Here is a 25,219-nt window from a genome sequence, read left to right as displayed (position 1 = left end):
GAGTAAGGAGATGCTCACACCTTAAATCTGCAGTCATTCAAACCTTTTGACACAATTAAAATGGTAGATTCTTGAAGAAGCATTAAATCAGACAACCCATAATACTTATGTAGGAAATGTTCCAGCTTTCATAATTCTTTATTAAATATTTGACAAGTTGCATCCCCGCTTTACAACAACTTCACTTTGTCACATTTTCTTTTTTCCCATTTGCTGTCAGGAAAACAAGCTACAGTATCTCTTTATATCTCTCAAGAAGAAAGAAAAGGACTTGACTGTGGAACTTGGCGTGTGTACCAGATTCAAGCTAGGTTCGAGCTTCCCAGACTGGGAAAGCGAGTATCAGCCATTAAGCGGTCTTAGAAAAAACATCAAGGTAGTTTGGTTTTGACCATTGTATCAAATAGCACTCAGCTTTGTTAGGGGTAGGATTAGAATAAAAAGTTAAGAAACACTGAGAACTCATTTGGAATGCTTGAAACTCTTTTTACCTTCAAAGTCACTTTAAAAAAACGTTTTCATTTGATAACAGATCCTGAATTAAGAAATGATAGCAAGCCAATACCTTTCTAGGGTTCTCAGGCGCTGAGAGTCAGAATTCTCAGGACGTGACTTGGAGAAAACTGTAGACGGGACTAAGTTCTCATTCCCTTTTGAATCCAGATTACTCCTAAGGTGTAAAAATGCTATACAAATATATACAAATATATTTGGACAGCATACATACATATATATGTATATATGTTACATCTGGGGTAGCCAGAGGAAGAACAGGGTCACCGAGTCAACATGAAGAACACTGTGACAAGGTACGCAAAAATCAGTCTGAGTATGAGGTGTAGACTGGCTTACACAAGAACAGACATCTGTCAACACAGGCCATGGTCACAGCAAAGGCTGTCAATACACCGAGACACCGTGGAGGGAATGCAGTACATCAGAGGTCACGCTCCAACAGATGCCCTTAGATTTCTACTGCCGCTCCTTACAAATACAAAGCCAGTAAAGAGACATGTTGCTTCAAACACGTACTTGGAGCGTTAACATTTCAAATAAAAGATAGATGCTGAATGAGAAGTTTTCTTGGAAAATTTCCTACCAAACAGAAAGCTACCCCTTTTCCTAGAGAACCCTAGACAGGCTCATGTCCTAACGCTACAGCTTTTTCTCTGACACACTGAAAACACTCTGGGATGGAGTGCATACACAGACGTATATACACTGTTCATTAAGGCTTATAGAAATTAAAAAAGTGGTCCAATGTATATCACATTTCTACCCAGTTTTAAAATCTAAGGTACAAAGTGGAGTTTTTTTTTTTTTTAAACATATCCTAGTCTTGAAATTGGCAGTTTTGACATGACTTAGGATATACCCCAATGCATGAAGGAAACAGAGGTAGCATGTGGTCTTCTGGGAGCCAGACAGGGAGAAAGGCAGGCAGTGACCCTGCACAGTAGCACCCCTACTGGCCAGGAAGTGAACGACAACAGATAGCATCTCCCTTCTGTTACTGAGATGAGTAGAGAGTTGCAGACAGAAAAACAGCTAATCCTGGGGGGATGAGCCGGGCAGCAGATGGACCCAGGCTTTCTTTGTAGACTTCCAAATTTCAGAGGTGAGATGCGAGACTCTCAGGAAAATAGAGAACACATTAGAAGCTGCTGTATTTGAGCCTGGCTCTCAGAACAAACTGGAATCTGGTGAGACCAAGAGCAACAGATCATGTGAGATGTACATACAAGTGGTTACATTTTTTTTGCAACCCACTTCCATGAGTCTGCCGCTGAGCCTTTATGGGGGAAAAGATGTGTGTCAAGGTCAAGTCGCTTTGTATCATTTTTGCCCTGAATGTCAGGATTCTCTGCGGTCTCCTGCTTAAGGTCCTCAGAAACAGAATTTTTTATCTTATCCACACCCCTCCCCGCCCCCAGCAATGGGGATCAAATCTACGGCTAAGTACATGCTAGGCAAACACTCTGCCACTAAGCTCCATCGGCCCTGGAAACAAGAATAAAGTACGCATCTCTGGTTCTTGTGATCTGCCAGAGGACCGGCCACAGAAAAGTAGAGACTGGTGTTACAGACAGACGAGGATAGCACACTGAAGACACCGAGGATAGACCAACGCCTACCACCTGTTCTGGAGTCAGCAGGCCAATCCAGGCTTACCATGGACTAAAAGGAGCAGGGAGAGAAACACAAGACAGCCACCTGATGCTCAAAGTCCTTCCACAGGGAAGCGGAATCCTGGAAGCCCCTCTGCAGCCTCAAGGTGAATGATCCACAACTACTGTCTGCAGCAGTGGGGCCCGAAGAATGACCCGCCTCTTGTCCCCCAGGGACGGCATACTTTCCATTGCCATGTACAATTATCGTACAAAGATGACCAGGCCTGGGCATCAAGATCTGGGGACAAGACATCAGGCATTTCAGGTAACAAGTAATACTTCACAAACCGAATCAACAGGGAACCGTATTTTTACTTTCTAACAGGCCGATGCTCCAGTTCAGTAACAACCGCTGAAATCTGAATTACGGACCAGTAAACTGGTGCTACATTGACTGGCCTTTCAAGGACTCTCAGGAGTGTATTTCAACAGGCCTTTCCTGCTCTTGGCTTAGCAAGGATCGGAATTAAGTCTTTTTTTTTTTTTTTCATATTTTTAATGAAAAAAATCATGTCTGGGTCAGGTCAAAGGACAACTTGCAGACATCAGTTCTCTCCTTCCATCAGGTGGGTCCCAGGGATTGAACTCAGGTTGTCAGGCTTGGTGACAAGCACCCCGACTCACTGAGCCATCTTGCTGGCCCTTTTTGCATTTTTAAAGGACTTGACTACTTTGTACTTAGTGAATAACGTGGTTCCATCTAGAGCCTACAGAATTACAGAACCCCAGTTATTAGAACAGATTTTGGTTTCTTCTTCAATCAAAAAACACTGCTCAGCTCAGGCTTTGGCACACTTTGTAACAGAGAGATAGTTCTGGACATGGCAGGTTATTAAAAAAAGACACCCCTCCCCACCCCCAATATCTGTTAACTACAGGAGAAAAAACAATCTCACCAGAAGGCAAGGATAGAATAGAGTGTTAACTGTTTTTGTAATTACTCGATAGCATATGGAAAGAAGCCAAAGCTCAGCCTGGTGGGATTCGACCCTCTGGGGCTTCACCAACCAAGGATGCCCATGGCTCCTTCGTGGCACCCACAGCTGCGTAAACACGAGCAATTTCTTATACTGAAGGCCCTTCCTTATGTAGCAGAGACCACACTCTTTTTGTCATTTCACAACTGGCAAGAGATCAAAACACCCTGTGTCCCCTAACTTCCGGGGGGTGGGGTGGGTGTCTAGGACAACACAAGTCACAGGGACAGCAGGGGTGCTCAACTCCCACACTGCCTCAGGCATCTTCTCAGAACACAACAGAATTCTGCAACGGAGACTTACAAACTGCAGACACCCACATTCTTTCACCCTTGCCAACCAGGCAGCTCGAGCTCAGTGGATCCCACTGGGTCTTCTAACTCACTTTTAAACTAGCACACAATAGACATGACTTGGTGTGGGGGGGCAGTACACAGTATCGAAGCATGCAAAATAGGTCATTATGCCACACAACTTGGCTAAGTGCAGAGTAAGTAAATCCTTGTGGTCGAGTAGAAATCACAAAATGGCTGGAGAAGACCGGTGTGGAGGCTCACTCAGCATTACAACTGTGTTCACGAGGAGCCTAACTCACACAATTGATAAGATACCGCACCAGACGGATGTGTGCAGGAAGAAAGAAACAATCACATGGTTTATGAGGAAAAAACAAAAAAAAACAAAAAACCAACAACCAGATAAAACCTGCATAAAGTGCCTTTGGAATTGCCAGAGTTACAGCAAGAATGGGTTATTAGCTACTGTTTAGCCCAAGGAGACAGAACACCACTGACTCTGGCTTCCTCAGTTTTGAATCAAGCAATGCCATTGGCAATGTCTCCACAAACACCAAAGCGAAAAACAGCGTCAGAAGAGGCTGTGCGGCCACAGGAAAGGTGAAGGGCTTCCGATGCGAAAGGACAGTCCAACCCTGTCTTCAATGTGTGATGGCACACGGCGACACTTCTAAGAGACAGTGGTGTCATCCCTTTCAAGTTAACGCAAAGATATCATGCTATGTTACAATTCTTCCAGTCTGTACCTGGTATCTAAATTTGTACAAAAAAAGGGTAATATCCAGTTTATTTTCATTCTGAGCGTGGAAAAAAAATTGTTATGCTTAAGGTTCTATTTGAAATTCTTTCCAAGCATTGGTCTGTGTAGAAGGCTTCTGGAGAAAATGAGTTTTCCAATGCTAATAAAGTAGAGAGTGAGAGTGTCCAAGTACTTCAAAAATAAAAATGTCACTGACATTAAGCTTGATATGAAATTCAAATACAAAAAAAAAATATGCTCACTTTTCCAAGTACATGAGACATCTTTAATTGTAATGAAATAAAATCTGAAAATCGGTCTAAATCATTTTAAAAAGTAAACATGAGTTGTAATACTATACCTGTAGCGTGATTAATTCCATTCATTGTCATTAGAAAGTCTGCAAAATATTTATTAAGGGCTTTGCCTGCAGAGGCACAACATAAATAGAACACTGAAATGTGATCAGTGTACACGTCAACCAGTTGAGAATCGGTGGTGACAGGGGGTGGTACTTGAGCTGGGGCTGCGTGCCCTGGCGGAACTTGGGCACGGGCCTGGACAAGCTGGGCTCCAGAGCCAGGCCAGGCAACTGCTTCTGCCACCGGCTCTGCAAAAGTCTGCCAGGCAAATGCAAAAAGTGCACGCAGAACTTGCTGGAAGGGCAGCGTCCCCGGCGCCGGAGGCCTTAATCCACCCCTTCAAAGCCTTGAGCGTTCTCCACAGCCATGAGAAGTTTCTCCCGCAAATCTTCAAAGGTTTCGTATGGAGGTAAATCAAGGCGATTAAAGCTGCCAAAGGAATGGAGAGCGGTGGTGAGTGGCCGCCATTCCTCCTTGGCTCATGGGCACTGGCTATGTGAGCGAGGGAATTATTCAAAAGAAAAAGCCACACTTTTATTACCCAAGGCCAAATTCTAGTTAGGAAAGTGTCTATGCCAAACAGGTCATACAATCAATGGGGAAAAGAAAACAGTCTTTCAACTGTCCCTGACCCCTCTGCTGCTGGGAGGGAGACACAAAGGTAAGACAGGTACCAACCTCCACAGAGAGACTAACCATGGGGGCTGGCGAGATGGCTCAGCAAGTACAGGTGCTTGCAGGCAAGCCGGGCGACTTGAGTTCAATGCCCAGATGCCACATAAAGGCGGAAGGAGAGAGCTGACTGCACCAGCTGTCTTCTGGCCACACTGGTAGCATGTACGCCCCACCCTACACATGCACGCACACGTTATAAAAAAGGAACCTTTTTTAAAAGAAAAGAAAACCCACAGAGCATAAGGCATGCACACTTCAGGAATGAAGGATGGACAAACTGCTTCCTCACACTATCACTGGTCCATCGTGCCTGAGCCACGTGCTCGAGCCACGTGCTCTTCTGTAGGTGTGAAGCAGGTTAAGGTTATGTGTTCTACACATGCAGATTCCTCAGCTAGGAGGTGAAGCCCGAGAACCACGGGTCCCACTCCCAGGAATGTTGCAGGCTCCAGAGCAGAGTCCAGGCTGCCTGAGCTCCAGAACACTGAGCCACCTCTGCTATCCAGTTTGACCACCAGTGAGGTTCAGAGAGTGAGCTACATTCCTTACAAAAGCCCTGTCAGCTAGGAAGGCTTCAGCCGGGGTGGGGCAGGTATGGCTCACCCTTCGAGAAGGAGGTCTTTGGATAGAGATGGATGGCCTCTGCAAGAAATCAAGCCCGCTTGTTCACAGGCCAAGTTCAAACCCTGTCCCTACCATCTGTGGGACACTGGCCAAGTCATCTCAGCTCTCTGAATCTGTCTGCTCAAATGTAAAAAGGAGAACCTGTTCACAGGAGGATGGGGGGGGCGGGTCAGATGAGAATATACACAGAAGGGGCTGGGAGCATGTGCTCAAAAGATGGCGTCTAAGACCAACTCGCCCAACGTTTACTGAGTATTTGCTCTGCCCTACCCTGTTCAAGAGCGTTTAAAAGGGGCTGTTAGCCCCTGTCAGGAAGCTGTTTGAACTCTGCAGACATCCTCCCTAGGATAAAGGCTGAGAACTGTGGACGGTGCCCGCTCTGGATGGCCGATTTCGGTCTGAAATCAGCGTGCATGTCAGCAAGGACCACACAGGCCGTGGCCATGCCGGTCCACGCGGAGGGAAGGGCACCACCGGCAGCAGCCAGCTCCTCCACTGCCAGTTTGCACAGAGGCTCTCAGGGGTGCTGTGGGTGAGAACGGGGTGTTCACGTCAGCTCAGCACGGTCTCGGTCGGCACAGGCTTTGGACCCTCGCTGTGCTGAGAAAGGCAGGACCACACTTCCCGACTTCCTCGCCTGTGTAGAAACCTAGGTGGGACCCCAGCTGAGTTTGGACTAAAGGGAGCTTGCTGAATGCTGCTGTAAAACCCACTGGGCCCTGTCTGTCTCTGGGCTGGGGGGTTATGTGACTCTTCTAAGCCAATTCCTGAGGTTTCTTCCCCTGTCTCCAGCCAGAGAAGACCTTCTGGAGGTGTCAGCCCCGCCATGGGGTCGCCATGGGGACTGTGTGAATAGGCTTTTTAAATTGATGCTGCTATGGGGGAATTTTGTCCGTAATTATTTGAAACGTTATTTATTGTGCGCATGTGTGTGTACCACAGCACACATGTGGAGGACAGAAGACAATCTGCACAATTTGGTTCTCTCCACCACATGGGTCCCAGCGACCCAGCTGAGGTCGTCAGGCTTAGGTTCACTGATTTTGATGTGTCTCAGTGTTCTGAATAGATGCACGTGCGCCCCATGCGAACCTAGTGCCTACGAACATCAAATCTCCTGAGACTGGAGTTACAGACGGTTGTGAGCCGCCACCACGTGGGGACTGGGAATCAAGCTCAAGTCCTCTTCAAAGGGGAACAGGTGCCCTTCACCACTGAGCCATTTCTTCAGGCCCCACGGGGAATGTTGTTACTTACCATGTGTGAGCTCTGGGCAGTTTTTCAGGACTACCCCATTGCTCTATTGTAAACAGCTGAGGACCATTGGAACCTGGGCAAAAAAAAAAAAAGAGAACAGACACATCAGCAGGGCTTGAAGCAGGAGAACAAAGCTGTGGTGGGACTTAGTTAAAGGGGAGGGAGGAATATTGGGGGGGGGGGGGTGTCTGCCCAGGTCTGCACTGCTCAGGGGTTGGCCTCGCTAGCTCCCCTACAGTGCTGAAGTGGGCCAGGCTCAGCACAGGTGCCGGTGCCGAGGCCTCTCCACTTCAGGGGAAAGTAAATGCACCGTGAGCTCTGATGCCCAGAGCAGAAAGAGTCCTGGGGTCTGCGGGCGGGGGCCCTTCTTCCGGGGACCAGTTTCAACCATATGGATGATTCTGACAATCTGGTTTTCAAAGCTGAACGGAAAACCTGAACTATGGAGGGAAAAAAAAAAAAAAGGAAAAAAAAATGGAGAAAGTTTCAGGCTCTCCATACAAACACCGCCTCAATCTGTGCCTCTGTTCTGCGTCTCCACGGGTCGCGGCGGAACTAATACAGTTAAACTGGTCTGGAAAAAGGGGCCAAGGTGGCAGGCAGGCAGGACGCTGCCTGCTTGGATTCTCACAGGACAGAGGAGTCTGGGGCTTGCCACACTCACCATAAAGTTCGGCAAATCCATTCATGGGTACTCGGGAGGTGCCTGTGACAAACTGTAGTAGCCGGATCCGCTTTTCAGCATCCATCAGGAGTACAGCCTGCCGGAGGCAGAAGGTCATGACGTCACCGCGCCGCACACACGGCTGTGACGCAGGCAGGCAACTAACTTCTCATTTATGCTGCCCCAGAGGCACCTGCACTGTTGACTCTGAAAACCGGCACCGCCTCCCCTTTATAGATGGCTGTTACGATCCCACCCTCTCTAATCTTATCCAGAGCATCGCTGGGTCCCGTTTTTTTGCTTTTGCCAATGGGCTAAAATAAATGATATAAAAAGAAAACTCTTTGATGGCCTCAAGCTCAGGTTTCTGGGTTTGAGGCCTGTCGTCTCCCTGAAGCCAATTCTAACCAGGCAGTGTTCCCGAAGTATCTAAAACAAAGGGAAGCCAGGTGACGAGATGTGGCCACAGAGGTTCCCTAAGGACACTTTACAAACAGAAGGAAACCCAGGCAAGGATGGGCCTCGGAACCAATCTGTGAGGCTCCTCACCACCTCCCAGATCCCAACTGCTGCAGGAACCGAACCGGCATTCCTAGGCATGAGATTTGATTTTCTATAAAACAACCCCAAATCAAAGCCAAGTTCTGGTCTTTGACAATTCTGGTTCTCTCTCTCTCTGTACTTTTACTGGTACTTGAAACATTAGAAACAGACATTCAGAAGTTAAAACACATTAGTTGATTTCTTCTCATTTTTTTTTTTTTTTGTTTTGTTTTTTCGAGACAGGGTTTCTCTGTGTAGCTTTGCACCTTTCCTGGATCTCACACTGTAGACCAGGCTGGCCTCGAACTCACAGAGATCTGCCTGCCTCTGCCTCCTGAGTGCTGGGATTAAAGGCGTGCGCCACCACCGCCCGGCCATTTTTTTTTTTTTGAAGTCAGCATCTGCCAGTTTTAGTGGCAAACACCTTTATTTCGAGCACTTTGGAGGCAGAGGCAGGTGAATCTGTTTTGAGGCTAGCCAGGACTACATAATGAGACCCTGTTTTAAAAAAAAGATTGTCTGGTAAGTAGTTCAGGCTGTCCCAGAACTTGCTGCGTGTCCCAGGCCAGCCTCAAGCTTCCAATTCTCCTGTCTCAGCCTTCCAAGTGCTGGGCTTATGAGTGAGACCTGGGAGTTGAGGTGTATGCTACCATGCAGGGCCGACTTTCTTTTTTTGTGTGTGTAAATAATCTTTTAATTTTTTTTATGTTTAGTTTACTGTCTTTGACAAACCATTCCTGAGCCCAACAGAACCCAAACATTGGCCCTTAAGATAGTAAATCAAATTTAATTTGCATCTTGGGTTGCAAGATATAAAAATCAAAATGTTATTGGAATAAAAAAAATGCTGAAGCTGGGTGGTGGTGGTGCATGCCTTTAATCCCAGCACTCAGGAGGCAGATTGAACTCTGTGAGTTCGGGGCCAGCCTGGTTCTATAGAGCAATTTCCAGGACAGCCAGGACTACACAGAGAAATTCTGTTTTGAAAAACCAACACCCCCCCACCCCCAAAAAACCAAAAACCAAACAAAAAAGTTGAGAAAATGACTTTTACACATTCATGAACCAGCCTGAAGGCATGCCTATTCCCAAAGATGCTCCTGCTCTGATTTCCCCCAAGAGGCCTGACAGGGAGATGAGGACTTCTCTGGTTTGGAGGAAGAGCCTGAAGCAGAGGTTGGGCCTAGAGAGCTGCGGTTACCTTCCAGAACCACTGGATGACGGGATGATTGGGGCAGTAGCCATTCTTGTAAATAGAATGCTGTCTCCAGTCATTCACGTCGACATCACCAAGGCCACACATCAGCAACTGGTAAGGAAATGGGTCAGATGTAAACGAGGTGGGCTATGCAAGTTGAGAACTCTCTCTTCTCTGCTGGCGTTTGTCACTGGACAAGCAGGTAAGTCAGCAGTTCAGGAGAGCCAAACAAAGCAGATGCATGGGCTGAACTTCCCCTGACACTCACACCAGAGCTGGCAGAGGAAGGGGGGGCGTGGTTTCTTAACTGACTTGCATGCAAGACTGTGACATTTTATACTGGAGACCATGGGTCATCTTTCCAGCCTGCATGCTTTGGGCACAGTGCTGCCGAGTTCCTTGTACTGCATTAGCAGATGCACAGGATCCTGGCTGTTACTTGTTCAGATATCTGAACTAGTCCCCATGACAGCAAGAACTCATCTCCCCCAGATGGGTCAATCCAGGTGACAACACACGACCTCCTCATCCTTCCAGCGTCCTGTGGGCACCCAGGCAGGAACTGGTGCCCTGAATCAGTACTTAGCCTAAAGTCTGCTCGTATCCATAGGAGTTTCCAATGAATATGATATTCCCACGGGAGAACTAAAATACAGCAGGAAGAAAACCATTCCCAAAGCCTGAAAGCTGATTCCTTGGCCTCCCTGGCACCAGCCTGGCTGAGTCATCTGGGGAGGTGGCTCACTTCTCACAGCCGCTTGTAGTGCGTGCAATACAGAATTCCCATGACACTCATCTCGAAACTCCCCCTTTAAACTCTCTGAGGCATGCTTTGTTGGACATGGGCTTGGAGAGAACAGCTGTGGACAGATGCAACCTCCTTCCTTCTGTGCTTCGACACAACCCAAGGTGGGACAGGTTTTTGGTTTTCAAGCTGCTCTCTCCCTCATCTACACCGAAGCTGAGAAGCACACTTTCTGCTACCACCTGGGGGCCTCCTGATGGTCCTTATTCAACACAAGCCACTTCAAGGTCAAGGTCACGTCTCCTTTACAGACTCTGGAGAAGGTGTACGGCTATAGTGTGACCAAGTCCTTCAACCACATGCCAAGGTGGAGACTGGGAGGCAACAAAGGGACTGGGCTGGCCTGGTTGTGCCAGCAGACCACTGTCCTAGAGCGCTGGAGTGGACCAGGCTCCTCCACAGACATTGCAGACTTCTTTGCCTGAGCACTGGGTTATGCACCCAGCGCAGCTCCCTAGAAATGCTCACAACTGCCCTGTCACAGGCAACGAATCGCTTTGACTACTACTGCTAGCTTCCCCAGATTAGAAGACAGGCCTCGTAACAGAGCATTCAATATGTCAGAGAAAATAAAAAACGCCATCTGCAAAGTAAGGAAATAAAATATATCGATAACACAAACCTCCAGCTCATTTTCATCGAAAATTTTAATCAAATCGATTGGAAGAAGTTCTGTAAATCCCTGAAAGGAAAAGATAAAAACATCTTAAACATCTTTTTTTTTTTCTTCAAAAAAGAACAATTTCAAGGGTTGAATAAGCTTGTGGTCGGCCAGAGGAGGCTCACTCTGTACTGCGGGCTCATGCGGCAGTGACAGTGACAGTGTCAGGTGACCACAATTCCAATAACAGCAAGTCATGTACAGGAGCTCGAAAATGCGTACAGTCTAGAAGCTTCCGGCACTTCACCCTTTTTGAAACCCTGTGATACTAGGGATACTGTAGGCAGGTGGACTGCAAAAGCAATTTATGACACACTTTTGTGAGTCAGTGTGTCCTAAAATGCACAGACCACAAACGTGGAAGAGACTCATTTAAAAATAGCTGTCGTCATGGGTGGAGGAGGAGGAGGCAGCATAAGCTAGCACAGAGAACAGACCGAACAGCAGCCAGGCTCTGTCCTGGGCTGTCATTAATTAGGGGGTGACCCAGGAAGAGATTCTAGATGCTATGGTTCCTGAGGGCCGGGCGGGGCTTGTTGTAGAATATTACTTTAAGATGTGTTACATTTATTTAGGCTGTGGAACATTTGTTTTAATGATGCAAAGATGGGTTGCATTCTTTTATGTTTAACTCTGTGAAGCTGTGTTACTGTGCCTGTCTAAAACACCTGGTAGTCTACTAAAGAACTGAACGGCCAATAGCAAGGCAGGAGAAAGGATAGGCAGGGCTGGCAGGCAGAGAGAAGAAATAGAAGGAGAGAGAGAAGAAGGAATGAGAAAGGACACCAGGGGCCAGCCACAGAGTGAAGAGTGAAAGTAAGAGTACGATATACAGAATAAGAAAAGGAAAAAGCCCAGAGGCAAAAGGAAGACGGGTTAATCTAAGCTAAGGAAAGCTGGCTGGAAATAAGCCAAGCTAACTATGGGCATTCCTAAGAATTAATAAGTCTCTGTATGTGTTTATTTGGGAGCTGGGTGGTGGGCCTCCAAAAAAGCAAAGAGCCAAAAGAGTAATAAAACAGTCGACGACAGGGGCTGGGCACATCTGTTTCCCGGGACGTCCTCCTTAAATACAGTGCAATAGGTACCACAGTCACGGTCACCCTCACATCTTATGTTCCCAGGCCCTGGCATATATGCACTTCCTGCTGGGAGGGTGGGGCGCTATCTTTATGGTGTGCAGGCCACTGAGCTAAAGAGAACCGTTCCATGAGAGAGGTTCCTGGAAATGACTACCACGGGATTTGGGCTTTTTCCTTCAAAATGTATTTATTGTGTGCATGCATGGATGGGGGTCAGAGGACACCCCGCAAGAGCTGGCCTCTGTCCTTCTAGCAGTGACACTGGGGGGTCTCAACTCCGGTGGTCAGACTTGGAGGCAACAATCATCTTTACGTGCTGAGCCACCTCACCAGACCCTCTCGTTGCTTTTAAGTAACTAATATTATCATTATTAAAAAGAAATTTCACATTTTGCCAACATGAAATACTTTATGGTTAAAAAGGAAAAAAAAAAAAAAAAGGGCTGGGAAATGTCCTCTGTGGTAGACTATTCATGAGAGAGGTAGTGGCTTCATTCCATCGCAGGGAGAAAAGTGGTATTTGGATATCACAGAAAAACACAGAGCATGAAAAGGGGAGTGTTGTAGCAGAAAACCCCAACATCTTGGTGTACCAACATGGCCCTCGAATTACCACAGCGCCAGAAAAAGCTATTAAAAAAAAAAAAAAAAAGAGGATACGGCTCCTTTAAGAGTTTCTGTCTGCTGGCAAGCCCTTGAACAGCCAGTATGTTAAGTAGGAACAAAAAAACTAATTAAAGATGCTGCCACAGTGCAAGCATCAGCATTCCAGAACTCCAGGAAGGTTGAATGCAGGTCCTGGTCAGACAAACCTCTAACCTGCCACAAGTTTCACACTTGGTTTTCACGACCCTAGAAGTGGGCAGACCCAACTGAGAGCCACATTTGGAGGATCCAGGTGTAGGTTAGCAGCTTAAAGGTTTGTCCATACGGTCAAAAAAGACTGAAGATATGCAATAAAAGAGGTCCAGACGGAAAATACCTCTGAACAGGTTACAGTGTGTTTAACAATGTGAGTAGGCTTAAGAAAATAAAAAGGGTACAGTCACAGAAAGAAATGGATAGTTTAAAAATAATAATAAAGTCTTTAAAGAGAGAGTAAAAGTAATATAAAAGGAAAAAGCCACGTAAAATGGGAAATACACAGGGAGTCTGGATCCTGTATGTTATTGTGTTGATTTTGAATTTTTTTTTTTGATTGTTGTTGAGCTAACGACAGCTGCTGACAGACAAGGGATTGTGAGCAGGACTGCAGAATTGAACCAACCTAGATACTTTAGGGCTATATTAACTTTAAAAACAAGTAAAAAAAAAATGTGTCAAATGGAAATCAAAAGTGCTTTGGAATTTTGTTCCCACAGGAGAGGAGAGGCTGTGGATTCTTTCAGGATAATATGGATCAGGTGTCATCAAGGGAGACCTCCTGAAACTTGTCAGGTGATATCTATCAGCAAAGGTTACTGCTGGTCTACCCAGGACTTGATCATTATCTAAAATTTTCTCAGGGATCCCTGGGGATGCCTTCATCCAGACAGCAGGAAGCAGTATGGAGAAAACAGCATCCACATTCCCAAGTGGAGTGTGGGAGGTTTTTGGTTATTTGGTGGGTTATGGATATTTATTATAATTTGTGGAAATATAGGAATGATAAGATAAAAAGGTAGATTACTGAATCTACTTTAAACCAAAAAACAACTATTAATTTCAAATATTTTGTATTGGTATGTACTTTTGTATACTGATACAAATTTAAGGTCATTTTTGTTATAACATAATGTACATATGTTTCTACTCTTGTTTAAAGGATTTTTGTATACTGATACAAATTTAAGGTTATTTTTGTTACAACATATTGTATTATGTTTCTATTCTTGTTTAAGGTATTGTACCTATGCAGTTCATTTAAAAATGTAAGGTAAATTCCTAGTTTTTGAAAGCTATTATTATAAACTATATAGGATAATCAAGGAACTTAGGTCAGTAGTCAGTCATATATAACAGTCAATTTTTTAGATATGTTAGGTATGTTTTCTAGGTTAAATAGATATATTATAGATAGATGGTCTTCAAATGCTTCAAAGACCTATAGAATATGGCATTTAAAATGTTTTGTTAACTTAAAAGTTTTTCATGATAATGAGACATCTGCTCCTGGCAGCACCAATTTACTTCAGAGAAGATGATGAGCACTGAATAAACTCCTTACAGAGCTTGCTTTCATTGTGGCAAGGTTAGCCACTGGGCAAAGAAACTGTTCTTGCCTTTGACTGCTGACAATGTGCTGTGTAGACTGGACATGCAGGATCCACAGGAGAAAGGCTGCTGAATTTTGCCAAAACAAGGCAGGACAGTCCTTCAAAGTTCCCGCTTCACTGGAAAGTTTGCCAGATACTCTAGGCTTGTAGGCTGAAGATGGATGCCCCAAGATTGCAGAGGAACTTCGGATGACTGTCTTAGGTAGCCAAATGTCTCTGTTGTTAAAGAATATTATATCTTTCTGGGTCTTTGATGGAGTTAAAGGCTAAATAATTAGAGTTTCAGTTTTTCTTAGTTATGATAGAAAGTAAGTTAGGTGTAAAATTTTGGATTCACTAAGATAGGATAGATAATGCATTATTTTCTTTGAATATGCTAACTATAAATGGTCAGAATATTGTAAATGTAGTTCCTACTTGATAATTGTTTTTGTTGTATGTAGTTTCACTATGTTAAAGTTAAAAACTTTATTTTTATTTAGACAAAAAGGAGGAAATGTAAAATATTTTAAGCTGTGTTACTTTTGTTTACGTTGCATTTGTTTAACTCTGTGAAGCTGTGTTTACTTTGTCTAAAACACTTAATGGTTTAATAAAGAGCTGAACGGCCAATAGCTAGGCAGGAGAAAGGATAGGTAGGGCTGGCAGGCAGAGAGTATAAGTAGAAGAAGAAATCTAGGAGGAAAAAAGGAGAAGCAGCCAGAGAAGGAGGAGGACTTCAGGGGCCAGTCACTCAGTTACACAGCAAGCCAGAGAGTAAGAAAGAAAAACAGAGAAAGGTAAAATCCCAGAGGCAAAAGATAGACAGGATAATATAAAATTAGGTAAAGCTGGCTAGCAACAAGCCAAGCTAAGGCCAGGCATTCATAATGAAGAATAAGCCTCCCTGTGTGAGCTGGGTGGTGGGCCCCCAAAAAGCCAAAACAACCAACAACAGGAGACTCTGATGGAAGCTTAGTGTCACAAAGGGAAAGGCAGCGTGCCTGGGTTGGGTAAGGTCTGAATGAGAGGGCACTATTTTTGGAAGCACAGTAGCAGGCAGCTCTCTGGGTACTGCTAGAACTTCAAGGTAATGGTTCCAGACCAGGTATGAAAAAAGTTCTGTTTAAACATAGCGGAAGGTCTAGTGAGATGGCACAGCCAGTGAATGTGCTGCTGGCCATCCCGCCTGAGGACCCGAGTTCCATCCCTGGGACCCACATGGTGGACAGAGACATCCAGTAAACGTGCTGCTGGCCATCCCGCCTGAGGACCCGAGTTCCATCCCTGGGACCCACATGGTGACAGAGACATCCAGTAAACGTGCTGCTGGCCATCCCGCCTGAGGACCCGAGTTCCATCCCTGGGACCCACATGGTGACAGAGACATCCACCTCCTTCAGAGTTGTCCTCTAATCCTCACATGTGTGTGCACAATACAAATCAATCCATTCGAAACAAACAAACAAAAAATATAGGTGGAAGCCAGGCGGTATCATCCTAGTACCCAGGAGGCTGAGGCAGGATGGCCGTCAGTTCCAGGCGTCTCAAGCAAGCAAGCAACAATGCAGTCAAATCAGATTTAAAAACGGAGAAAGGCAAAGCAAGGGGACACTTAAAAAACAAAAAAAGGTGGCAAAGCATCATGGGACATTCCCACCTTGGGAAATGGCCAACAGGGTGAGCTGCCCGTGCTGGCCTTCGGCATGCTGTCCCCACCCGGACTCCATTAGCGGAGCTTACCTCCAAGAAGGCATTCATTTGCTTCTGGACCCTGTTCACAAATCTCCACTGGATGACTAAGCTGTGAGAAAAAAAAAAAAAAAAAAAAAAAGGAACATGCTTAGCCACCTCTGGCACTCTACAGTCACTGCTCTGTTTATACTTGGGCCTGCTGCTCCTGAGGCAGGGTAAACAGAGAATCCCGGAAAACAGAAGGGCAAAGTGGGGTAGGGCTGGCTTTTGGACATCTGCTGTGAATCGCTCTATTCCTTTAAAAGACACCGGAGCATCCACGAGACGTCTATCTTCTCTCCAAGGCTACCAAGAGCGTAACTGGTCTGCCGGGCTGCATCAAGCCTCAGTAGACCCAAGTGCTCCACAAATGGGACTTGGTGAAGAAAGAAGAAAAGGTGGGCTGGAGAGATGGTTGAGCTGTTAAGAGCACTGGCTGCTCTTCCGGAGGACCTGGGCTTGATTTCCAGAACACATATAGCAGTTCACATGTGGGTAACTGTCTGTAACTCTAGTACAAGGGGATCTGACACCCTCTTCTTGTCTCCAAGGACACCAGCCACACATTATGATATACAGACATACATTTAAAACACCCATACACATAAAAATAGATAAAAAAATCAAAGATCTGTTATTAGAAAAGTCATAGGATGTGATCACACATATCTGCCCATTCACATGTATGTATGTATAAATATGAGCATGGGTTTGTTAAGAGTAGTTTATCATATCATATATTATACATGCTAATATTTAAAAATAATTTTTTTTTTTTGAGACAGGGTCTGCCTCCCCAGCGCTGAGGTTCAAGGTGTTGCTACCATATCTGGTCCACATTAGTACTAATACTTTTAATACTAAAGTTTAGAGATGAATGGTAGAATCTCAACGTCACTGTAATTGTCCCTGAGACAGTGTTCAGTGTGAGCAATCCAGATGCTGACCTCATCCTCTAGGTGGCAATGCCTGAGGGGAGCAGCCCGCAGCACACACCGCGCTCAGCTATATGGGTACCACAGGGCTAGGCTGCAACCCGCTGCCCAGCAGCATTCTTCCAGTACCCGGTCACCGCAGGGGCCAGTGAGCAGCGGGAGATTTCAATCCCACACAGCTGAGACCCTGCCTGACCTAGGCCCACATGATATATGTCAGAATCCTTAGGCTTCAGCCATCCTGGGATGGATAATTAAAACAAAACCAAAACCAAAACCACGTAACACCAGGACTTTACAAAGAAGGCCAGTGGTGTCTGCCAGGGGACATCCGATGAAACTGACCATGGTCAGAAAAAGTGTACCAATCAGTGTGCACAGACGTGTGCCAGGGTAGCTGCTGACTTCTAGCTTATTTGTTAAGTGCCATGAACTTTTATCTGAAAGTGACGAAAACCAAACTAAACCAAACCAAGAATAAAACTCCCAACATGAGCTTGATGCTTCATCAAGGTCTCCCGAGTAAAGGCGGCAAGGCTCCCCATTTCTTCCTGATTAGATGGCAGGTTTCCTTTACATCACACTAACATAGAAGATCCCAACCTGCCCTCTGAATTCACACCCACCGACCTATTTCAGATGAGGAGGGAGGACGGCACTCAGCCCGTTGAAAGGGAGCATAGGCTGCACATGAACTCAGTGTGGGCTGAACCCACCAACCTACAGAAACCAGAACCTGTGAACCAAACACGCCTCCATGTCCCTCACTTCGGCCCAGTCCTAGGCTAGATTGCATCTTGGAAGAGCCCAGAATTGTGGGTTGGGTTCATGCTGCTAACTGAAGAGGAAGATATAATAGAGTCAACTGAAAGTTCCTTCTGCCTGCTGTGGGCGTCCAGTGTTACTCAGGAGCTAAACTTTCAGAAGGACTCGATGATTTATTTCACAGAATGAGGCTGAAACTGAGTCAACGGACAGCAACCATCAGAACAACCCAACATGTCTCCTGCATTCCCTCGGGTTCTAGGATGGACAAGGCAGGAGACGGAATATTTTCTTTCTGGCAATCCCTAATTCTACCCCATTTGTGTTTAACATTCCCATGGCTGTAATTCCGAATTTCAGACGAGTCATCCATCCCGGAAGAACACTTGGCTGTTTACTATAATGTACACCCTTTCTTCGTGCAGCATTCCTCTAGGGTAGTTCACTGAAACTGTGAGAGAAGGGAAATTTCCCACATTCGATTGTCTGGTAGGCCAAACCAAAAAAAAAAAAAAAGGCTATTATTTAAACTGAAGAAGCCAGGCATGGTGGTGCACACCTTTAATCCTAGCACCTGGGGAGGCAGAGGCAGAGAGAGGGATCTCTGTGAGTTCAAGGCCAGCCTGGTCTATAGAACAAGATCCAGGATAGTCAGACCTCTACAAGAGAGAGACCCTGTCTCAAAAGTAAAAGCAAAACTAAACAAAAACTGACAATAAGTTCACATCTGTAGTATGCACAAGCAGTTCTGGGTAAGGACAACATCCACATAAGCCGTGTGATTTCTTCAAGGTCAAAGTGACAGGGACTGGGGAGATGGCTCAGTTGTTTAACTGCTTGCTGTGCAAACTGAAGGACCTGACTGCTGGTCCTCAACACCCATGTTAAAAAAAAAAAAGCCAGGCACGGTGGTGTGCCCCTGTATGCATCAATGAACTCGAGGTTCACTGAGAGACCCTCTTTTTTTTTTTTTTTTGGTTTTTCGAGACAGGGTTTCTCTGTGTAGCTTTGCGCCTTTCCTGGAACTCACTTGGTAGTCCAGGCTGGCCTCGAACTCACAGAGATCCGCCTGCCTCTGCCTCCCGAGTGCTGGGATTAAAGGCGTGCGCCACCACCGCCCGGCTGAGACCCTCTTTAAGAAAAAAAAAAAAAAGGATGAACACTGATTGAGGAAGATCTGACCACCCCCATGCATGCACATCTTCATCCACACAAATGAACACAACACACACACACACACACACACACACACACACACACACACACACACACACACACAGTAAATGTAATAAATATGTGCATACGTACTCAATATATTCTCTTTTGTTTTCATTCGTTACCATTATTTCTGACCCATTGGGCTTCAGATCCACTTGATAGGTCTGTGATTACAGAGGAGAAAAATAGCAATCAAAGACATGAAGTTATTTGACATATTATTATCGAATAACATCTTACTATAAAAGGAAGAGAAGCAAAGTTTGTTCAAAAACATTTTCCCAGCAATGGGCTCCGTGTACAGGAGGGTGTCTAGTGAATCTTTTTAACTGTTCCAAGATTTTAAGCATAGAAAGATGTTATCATTAGAGGCAAATTATTTTATGGCTATTTGTGAGTTTAATTATTCTTCATCCATTAGCAACAATGAAGGGCAACATTTTCACATGCTAGCCATTTATCAAGACATTAATTATGTTTAAGGAGAACATCTATCCATCAAGCCCACAGAGATCCAAATGCCAACCAACCATCGAGCCCAGAGACGTGAATTCCAGCATTCTGTTTGTTACTAGAAATCACGCTGCATAAAGAAGGATTCATGGAATTTCTTTCAAGAGGCAAAATACAGGGGCTTAAAAAACAAGACAAACAAAATTCAACTAATCAAACATCATCATCAACAAAAACCAAGTAGAAAGGGAGGGAGGAAGGAAGGACAGATGGACGGAAAGACACACATTTGCTTAAGAAGTCAGGCTGAGATTCTGTGTTTCTTTTCATAGGAGGCCAGAGGAAAACTGTCCCACCATGTGGGTCCCTGGGGTCTCTGTTTTCTCCTTTTGGTGACAGTTTCTCTTTTAGAAGTTCTATGAATGATGTGTACAGTATTCCAGGGTTGTACAGTGGGTGCTATATACACATCAGGATTGTCAGTTTATAAAGTAAATATCAAAAGACACTACACAACCACCCAAAGGGCAAAAATGTACATCTGAAAGATGACATTCACTGCGCCATTAAAACAGCACAGGATGTTTACTGACACGGGAAGGCATCTGTAGTGTATCTAATTCTACTTGAGGAAACAAACCAAGCAAACTTGTTTGTCTGTGCGCCTGCACAGAGTAATTCAGGAAGACACAGGTAAAACTTTTCATCATGACTTTTCTTGAGCTGGTGGAATCACGTGAGTCATATTTTTGTGTGTTTTTTACTATACTGGCTTTATTTTTACTAAGCATCAACGACATTGGTAGAACTGTTTCTGAAAGGGAGAGACTAGACTATTCATGTTAAATAATGAGGCCATGGCCATAAGGTGGGGGATGGGTGATCCTGCCAACCGGGTCCTTTTTGTCAGGTGGCAGAAAGAGCACACACAGCAGCCTGAGGAGGGCATTTTACTCCCCTCTCCTGGAGCCTCCAGATCCCAGCAGCAGCAGCGTTTCAGTTAGTGGGCGCCTTGGCACCCCCCCACTTCCCATTTCGTGGAGCTATCAGTCTCCAGGGATGAAGATTAGAGCTCTTCCAGGGTCCCGTTCCAACATGGGACCCACGACGCTGGTGCCACTGCTACTTCTTTGAACTGGGCACAACCCTCAGCTGAAGGAGTGTGCCAGAGGGCACACCCAAGTTCCCAGGATGCTAAAGCTGTATTATGTGGATGTAATTCCCGGGCAGTCTCATACTTTCACTTTTCTGTTGTTTGCATCCCTCCAGTCTCCAACCTTCCTATCTTCAAACACCCCCGCACCGTATGTCACAGGGCTGGCAGCCCAAAGCAGCTCAGACACACAGGCAGCCGAGCACCGAGGAAGCAGGGTGGAAGGCTTTTCCAGATTACACATAGTCCCGCTAGTAATAAGCTGAACGCCGATGCGGCTGCCTAGCGGTCTAGCCGTGCTGTGCTACGGCCCACAGCAAAGGATACAAGTTGAAGAACCGCGGGAGCTGGCCGCACATACCTGCCCAAAGTTCTCTTCATCTATGCAGAACATGAGGTCAAGTTCCGTGGGGTCGTTTTCTAAGATCCATTTCAAAGAGTTGTAGTACTCGCTGTCCTACAGGATTGACGCAGAGAGGAGAGGAAGCATTTACTGTCAAAACACAAATCTGTCTGGCTCTCTCACTACTAAACTCACCCTCACGTAATTCCATGCAAAGACGCCCAAGGGTGGCACTGTTCACCACAGTGTCAGGGGGCCTGCTCTACCAAAACCACTTCTCCTTCCCTTTAAAGATTTACTTCGTGTCTGTGTGAGCGTGCACACGTGTTCAGGTGCCCCTGGAGGCCAGGAGAGGGGTCAGATCCTCTGAAGCTGGAGTTACAGGCAGTTAGCTGTGAGCCACGCCAGGAGCTGAACTCCGGTCCTCTGCAAGAGCAGCACACACTCGTAACCACTGAGCCGTTTCTCCAGCCCCATCTCCCCACTAATTTAAAACACAAGACCTCTGGACAGTGACAGTATTTGTGACTTTCCTCCTGTTCTCTATGGCTAATGCCACCTGCCTGGGAGGGCAGTTAGCGTGGTGAGACTATTCAGGTACCCCTATTCCCCCCCCCGCCCCCCGCTTGTTTGGTAGCCCCACAGTGGTCTCCAACTCCTCTTCCTGACTCAGTCCCCAGGGCCTGGGATTACAGCCTGCCTACACCGTTTGTGGTTGTACCATAACCTGCTCGGGTCCACTGAATTTAACACAGTGACTTCTTCCTGTCTTCTAATAGTGAGAATATCAATGAATAGGCAGGACAATGCTCTTAATACCACATGCTCTGTGTTCTGTCCTTTCCTATTTTCTTAGTGTTCTTTGCCCATTAATTTAAGCAAAAAGCAGGGCCAGTGTTTCAGAAAATAGGAGCTGTGAGACCATCAGGTCCCCTCTGCTCATGCCCAGAGTCTCTTGCTGAGAACAGGACAGGCTCAAAAGAGACCAACAATAATGTGTACATCCCAGTTAAGACACTAATGGCCGGGGCTCAGCAGCTAAGAGTGTCTACTGCTCTTGTGGAGGATGTGAGTTTGAGTCCCAGCACCTACTGGGTAGCTCTGTAACTCCAGCTCCAGAGAAAACCTGAGGCCTCTGGCCTCTATGGACACCAGCATTCATTTGCATGTACTACTCACCCAAAACACATAATTAAAAACAAAAGAAATACCCCAAACCCCCAAATACTAATGGCCAATAGGAACCACAGATTCAGGTGTTTAATAGCAATCTGTAGAGTGGGACAGTGTTGCACACTTGGCGTAGAGGCAGGGGGATTGTGTGTTCTAAGCCAAGCTGGACTACATACATAGTGATATCCTGCCTCAACCTCCTTCCCCACTGGAGGTAGGGGGGCAATTTCTGTGCTCCCAGCCTCCTCAGGATAGCACAACAGAAGCATAAATTACTAAAGCGGAAGCTGGAAGGGAACGTGAGACTGAACTGAGACTACAGATGCCAGCCAGTCTGCACATGTCACCAGTCTGCACATGTCACAGGTCCAGAGTACAGCAGTCACCTATCACGGGCACCACTCATTCTCAACTCTGCACAAAACACAGTCCATGTGCACAGCTTTCTAACTCAAGTGATCACACGGAAGCAGAGCTGTAATTCTTCCATGAGGACAAAAATAAACACACACACACACACACACCCCTACCTACTTGCATGCGCATAGGTGGCAGAACAGACATAAACAGAGAAAACCAGACATGTAAGTGTACTCTGAAAAGAAGGGCAGATTTTGTTTTTGAAAAAAATCTTTCCTGTCCAAGGATGGTCAGTCCAGGTAAGCGGTCAGCACCACGCCATGTGGACACCACTTTTTGGAGGGTCCGTCTTAACTATTCAAGTCCCACTCTCCCATTCTGCAGCTGTAACTTATTCCTCTGTGTCAAGATGATCACATCTAGATGACTCTTGTTTTGGCCTTGCCTCCACCACTTAGTTCCATGAAGGCGGAAAAGAGAAGGTGGGATCTCCTAACATTTCAGGTGGAAAACAAGGCTATAACAAGGTTTCTGACATCCCTTGTGTTTAATTTGCTCATCCAGTCTCAGCTGGTTAAGCAGTGGGAACTGGGACTTTCCCACCTAAGTGCCACGGCTTTTGGAAATCAACCATAATTTGCTTATTATAGAAATCAGGAAGATCAATTAGCTTTCAGGCAAGCAATTCCTCCCTGTAGTTCATACAGAGTGACTGTACCTATAACAACTGCTGGGACTGCAAATACGGTTTCTGACACCCGTCTGTAAGGTGCGAATGGCCTGTGATGGCTACCTGATGTACTGCTTTTACTCACCACAGACTCCATGTCGTTCAGAGTTATCTGCTTCCCCAACATCATCTTGTAGAACGGTCGGATGAAGAATCCTGAAATAAGCAAAAGCTTGGTTAAGTCTGAAGCCCTGGACACTGCTATGCGGTCTGCGAAGGAAGTCAAAGAAATAAACTGCTTTCCATATAAACGGGACGTCATGACTGAATGATCAAGGACCTTCTAGAGTAATCCATGAGCACGTGAGGTGGGGATACTCACTGGTTCATTTAACTGTTAACCTGAGATAATCCAGAATTACCCAGGAAGGCATGCTCTGTGAAGAATTACCTAGATCAGTTTAGTCTGTGGGCACATCTGTCAGTGACTGTCTCAACTTTTGATTGTTGCAGGAAGATCTAGCCCAGTGCATGGGGCATCATTCCCTAGGAAGGGGTCCTGATCACTCTAAGAGAGAAAGATGCACTTATTCTCTCTTTGCTCTTCACTGTGGATGCGATGTGACCAGCTGCTTGAGTTCCCGCCTTGACTTCCCCAAAATGATGGGACTATTACTTGGAAGTATAAGCCCAATTAACCTCTCGTCCCCCACACTGATTTCTGTAAGGATACTCTATCACGGCAACAGAAATGAACTGGGACAGGGGGCCTAGGAAGCAGTGGAGTGGCGTGGGGGATGGCTGTACTTGGAGATGGTTAAAGCAGCTGATAAAAATGGCTCCCAGGAGGTAACAAACAAACAAGCCCCGGGCCGAGCAGAAGCGTGCGGAAGAAGAACAGGTGTCGGCAGAGGGCTGGGATGTGAGTACAGTGCTTCAGGGAGGTTGGGCCAGAAAGGAGACTTCTCCCGGGGCAGGGCTGAGTCAACGAGACCAGGGAAGCTCCGCCTGCACATCAGTGCCAGTTCCTGGACACTGCTGTCGACAGAGGTCCCCTGTGCAGGCCATGCAACGGTCCACGAGGGCTGCCGAGGGCACAGGCAGCCACGGCAGAGAAGACTCCCTGACCAGGTAGCTGTCTTCCTGGGAGCCCATCCACAGGAATGCTGCACCTCTTTGCCTCTAGATGTGGGGCCCCAGGGCCCTGCGGCGCAAGCAGCTTCATTTTGGCTTAGTGGAGTCCCCCAGGGCCATAGACGACACACTTTAATGTCTAGTGAAGTGAAAACATAACACTGACCACAGGGGCAGCAGGGCTGAGTGTGCTCTGCCAACAGGGCATTCATGTGCTGAGAAACTGAAGACCCGTGGATCTCTGACATATGCATGATCCCCTTTGAGGGAGCCAGCCCAGCCACCTTAGGTCCCCATCCACCCTTGGCTCTCGCCATTTTTCCCTCTGCAGGGCTGAGCGCTGGCCAGCCCAGGTTCCGACGAAATGCACCTGGCTTCTGATCTTCCAGGACACTCAGCCCCAAGGTAGAGTGGTTCTGTGCCTCCTCCTGCCAATGTGCAGCAGGACGGCCATCACTGCTGTTTGTCTTTCTTTTTCTCCCTTAAGTATGAGGTCACTGGGGTCAGAAGCATGTTTTACACTTATCTATATTCCCCCCACAGTAATTCAGTGTCTTCTTGCTTGGTGGAAGATGAATAAGCTGACTTTCTCAGAAGGTAGAGGGATAAACAGGTTGACATAAACAAAGGAGGGGCCTGAGGTAAAAAGACAAGCTGTATGCACACATGGGCAGAGTCATGAAAGTGCTTACTGTATACATACACATGGACAGAGTCAGAAAGGAGTGCTTACTGTATGCATACACGCATGGACAGAGAGTTAGAAAGAAGCACTTACTGTATACATATACGTGTGAACAGAGTCAGGAAGAAGCACTTACTGCATACATACACACATGGACAGTCAGAAAGGAGAGCTTACTGTATACATACACATGGACAGAGTCAGAAAGGAGCGCTTACTGTATACATACACATGGACAGAGTCAGAAAGAAGCACTTACTGTATACGTACACACATGGACAGAGTCAGAAAGGAGCGCTTACTGTATA

At 46.2% G+C, this 25,219-nt stretch overlaps 1 protein-coding gene across 5 annotated transcripts in view; it reads right to left on the bottom strand.

Annotated features, from left to right (window-relative positions):
* Positions 1-105: 105 nt before the first annotated feature.
* The window catches only part of Nedd4l (NEDD4 like E3 ubiquitin protein ligase), a 344,790-nt gene continuing 319,676 nt past the window's right edge, over positions 106-25,219 (bottom strand). For all 5 annotated transcript variants that reach the window (XM_052742322.1, XM_052742323.1, XM_052742326.1 and 2 more), the window contains 9 exons: positions 23,238-23,308; positions 20,908-21,003; positions 19,031-19,104; positions 16,032-16,092; positions 10,934-10,993; positions 9,510-9,617; positions 7,766-7,862; positions 7,102-7,174; positions 106-4,974 (listed from right to left, as the gene is read on the bottom strand). In XM_052742322.1, the coding sequence (XP_052598282.1) occupies positions 4,872-4,974; positions 7,102-7,174; positions 7,766-7,862; positions 9,510-9,617; positions 10,934-10,993; positions 16,032-16,092; positions 19,031-19,104; positions 20,908-21,003; positions 23,238-23,308 (743 nt within the window). In that variant the 3' untranslated portion in view covers positions 106-4,871. The remainder of the gene's footprint in view (positions 4,975-7,101; positions 7,175-7,765; positions 7,863-9,509; positions 9,618-10,933; positions 10,994-16,031; positions 16,093-19,030; positions 19,105-20,907; positions 21,004-23,237; positions 23,309-25,219) is intronic.

The sequence above is a fragment of the Peromyscus californicus genome, unplaced genomic scaffold, assembly GCF_007827085.1.
Source record: "Peromyscus californicus insignis strain IS unplaced genomic scaffold, ASM782708v3 Scaffold_17__1_contigs__length_78620276, whole genome shotgun sequence".
Taxonomy (NCBI): Eukaryota; Metazoa; Chordata; class Mammalia; order Rodentia; family Cricetidae; genus Peromyscus; species Peromyscus californicus.
This window is presented reverse-complemented; position numbering and strand designations above follow the sequence as displayed.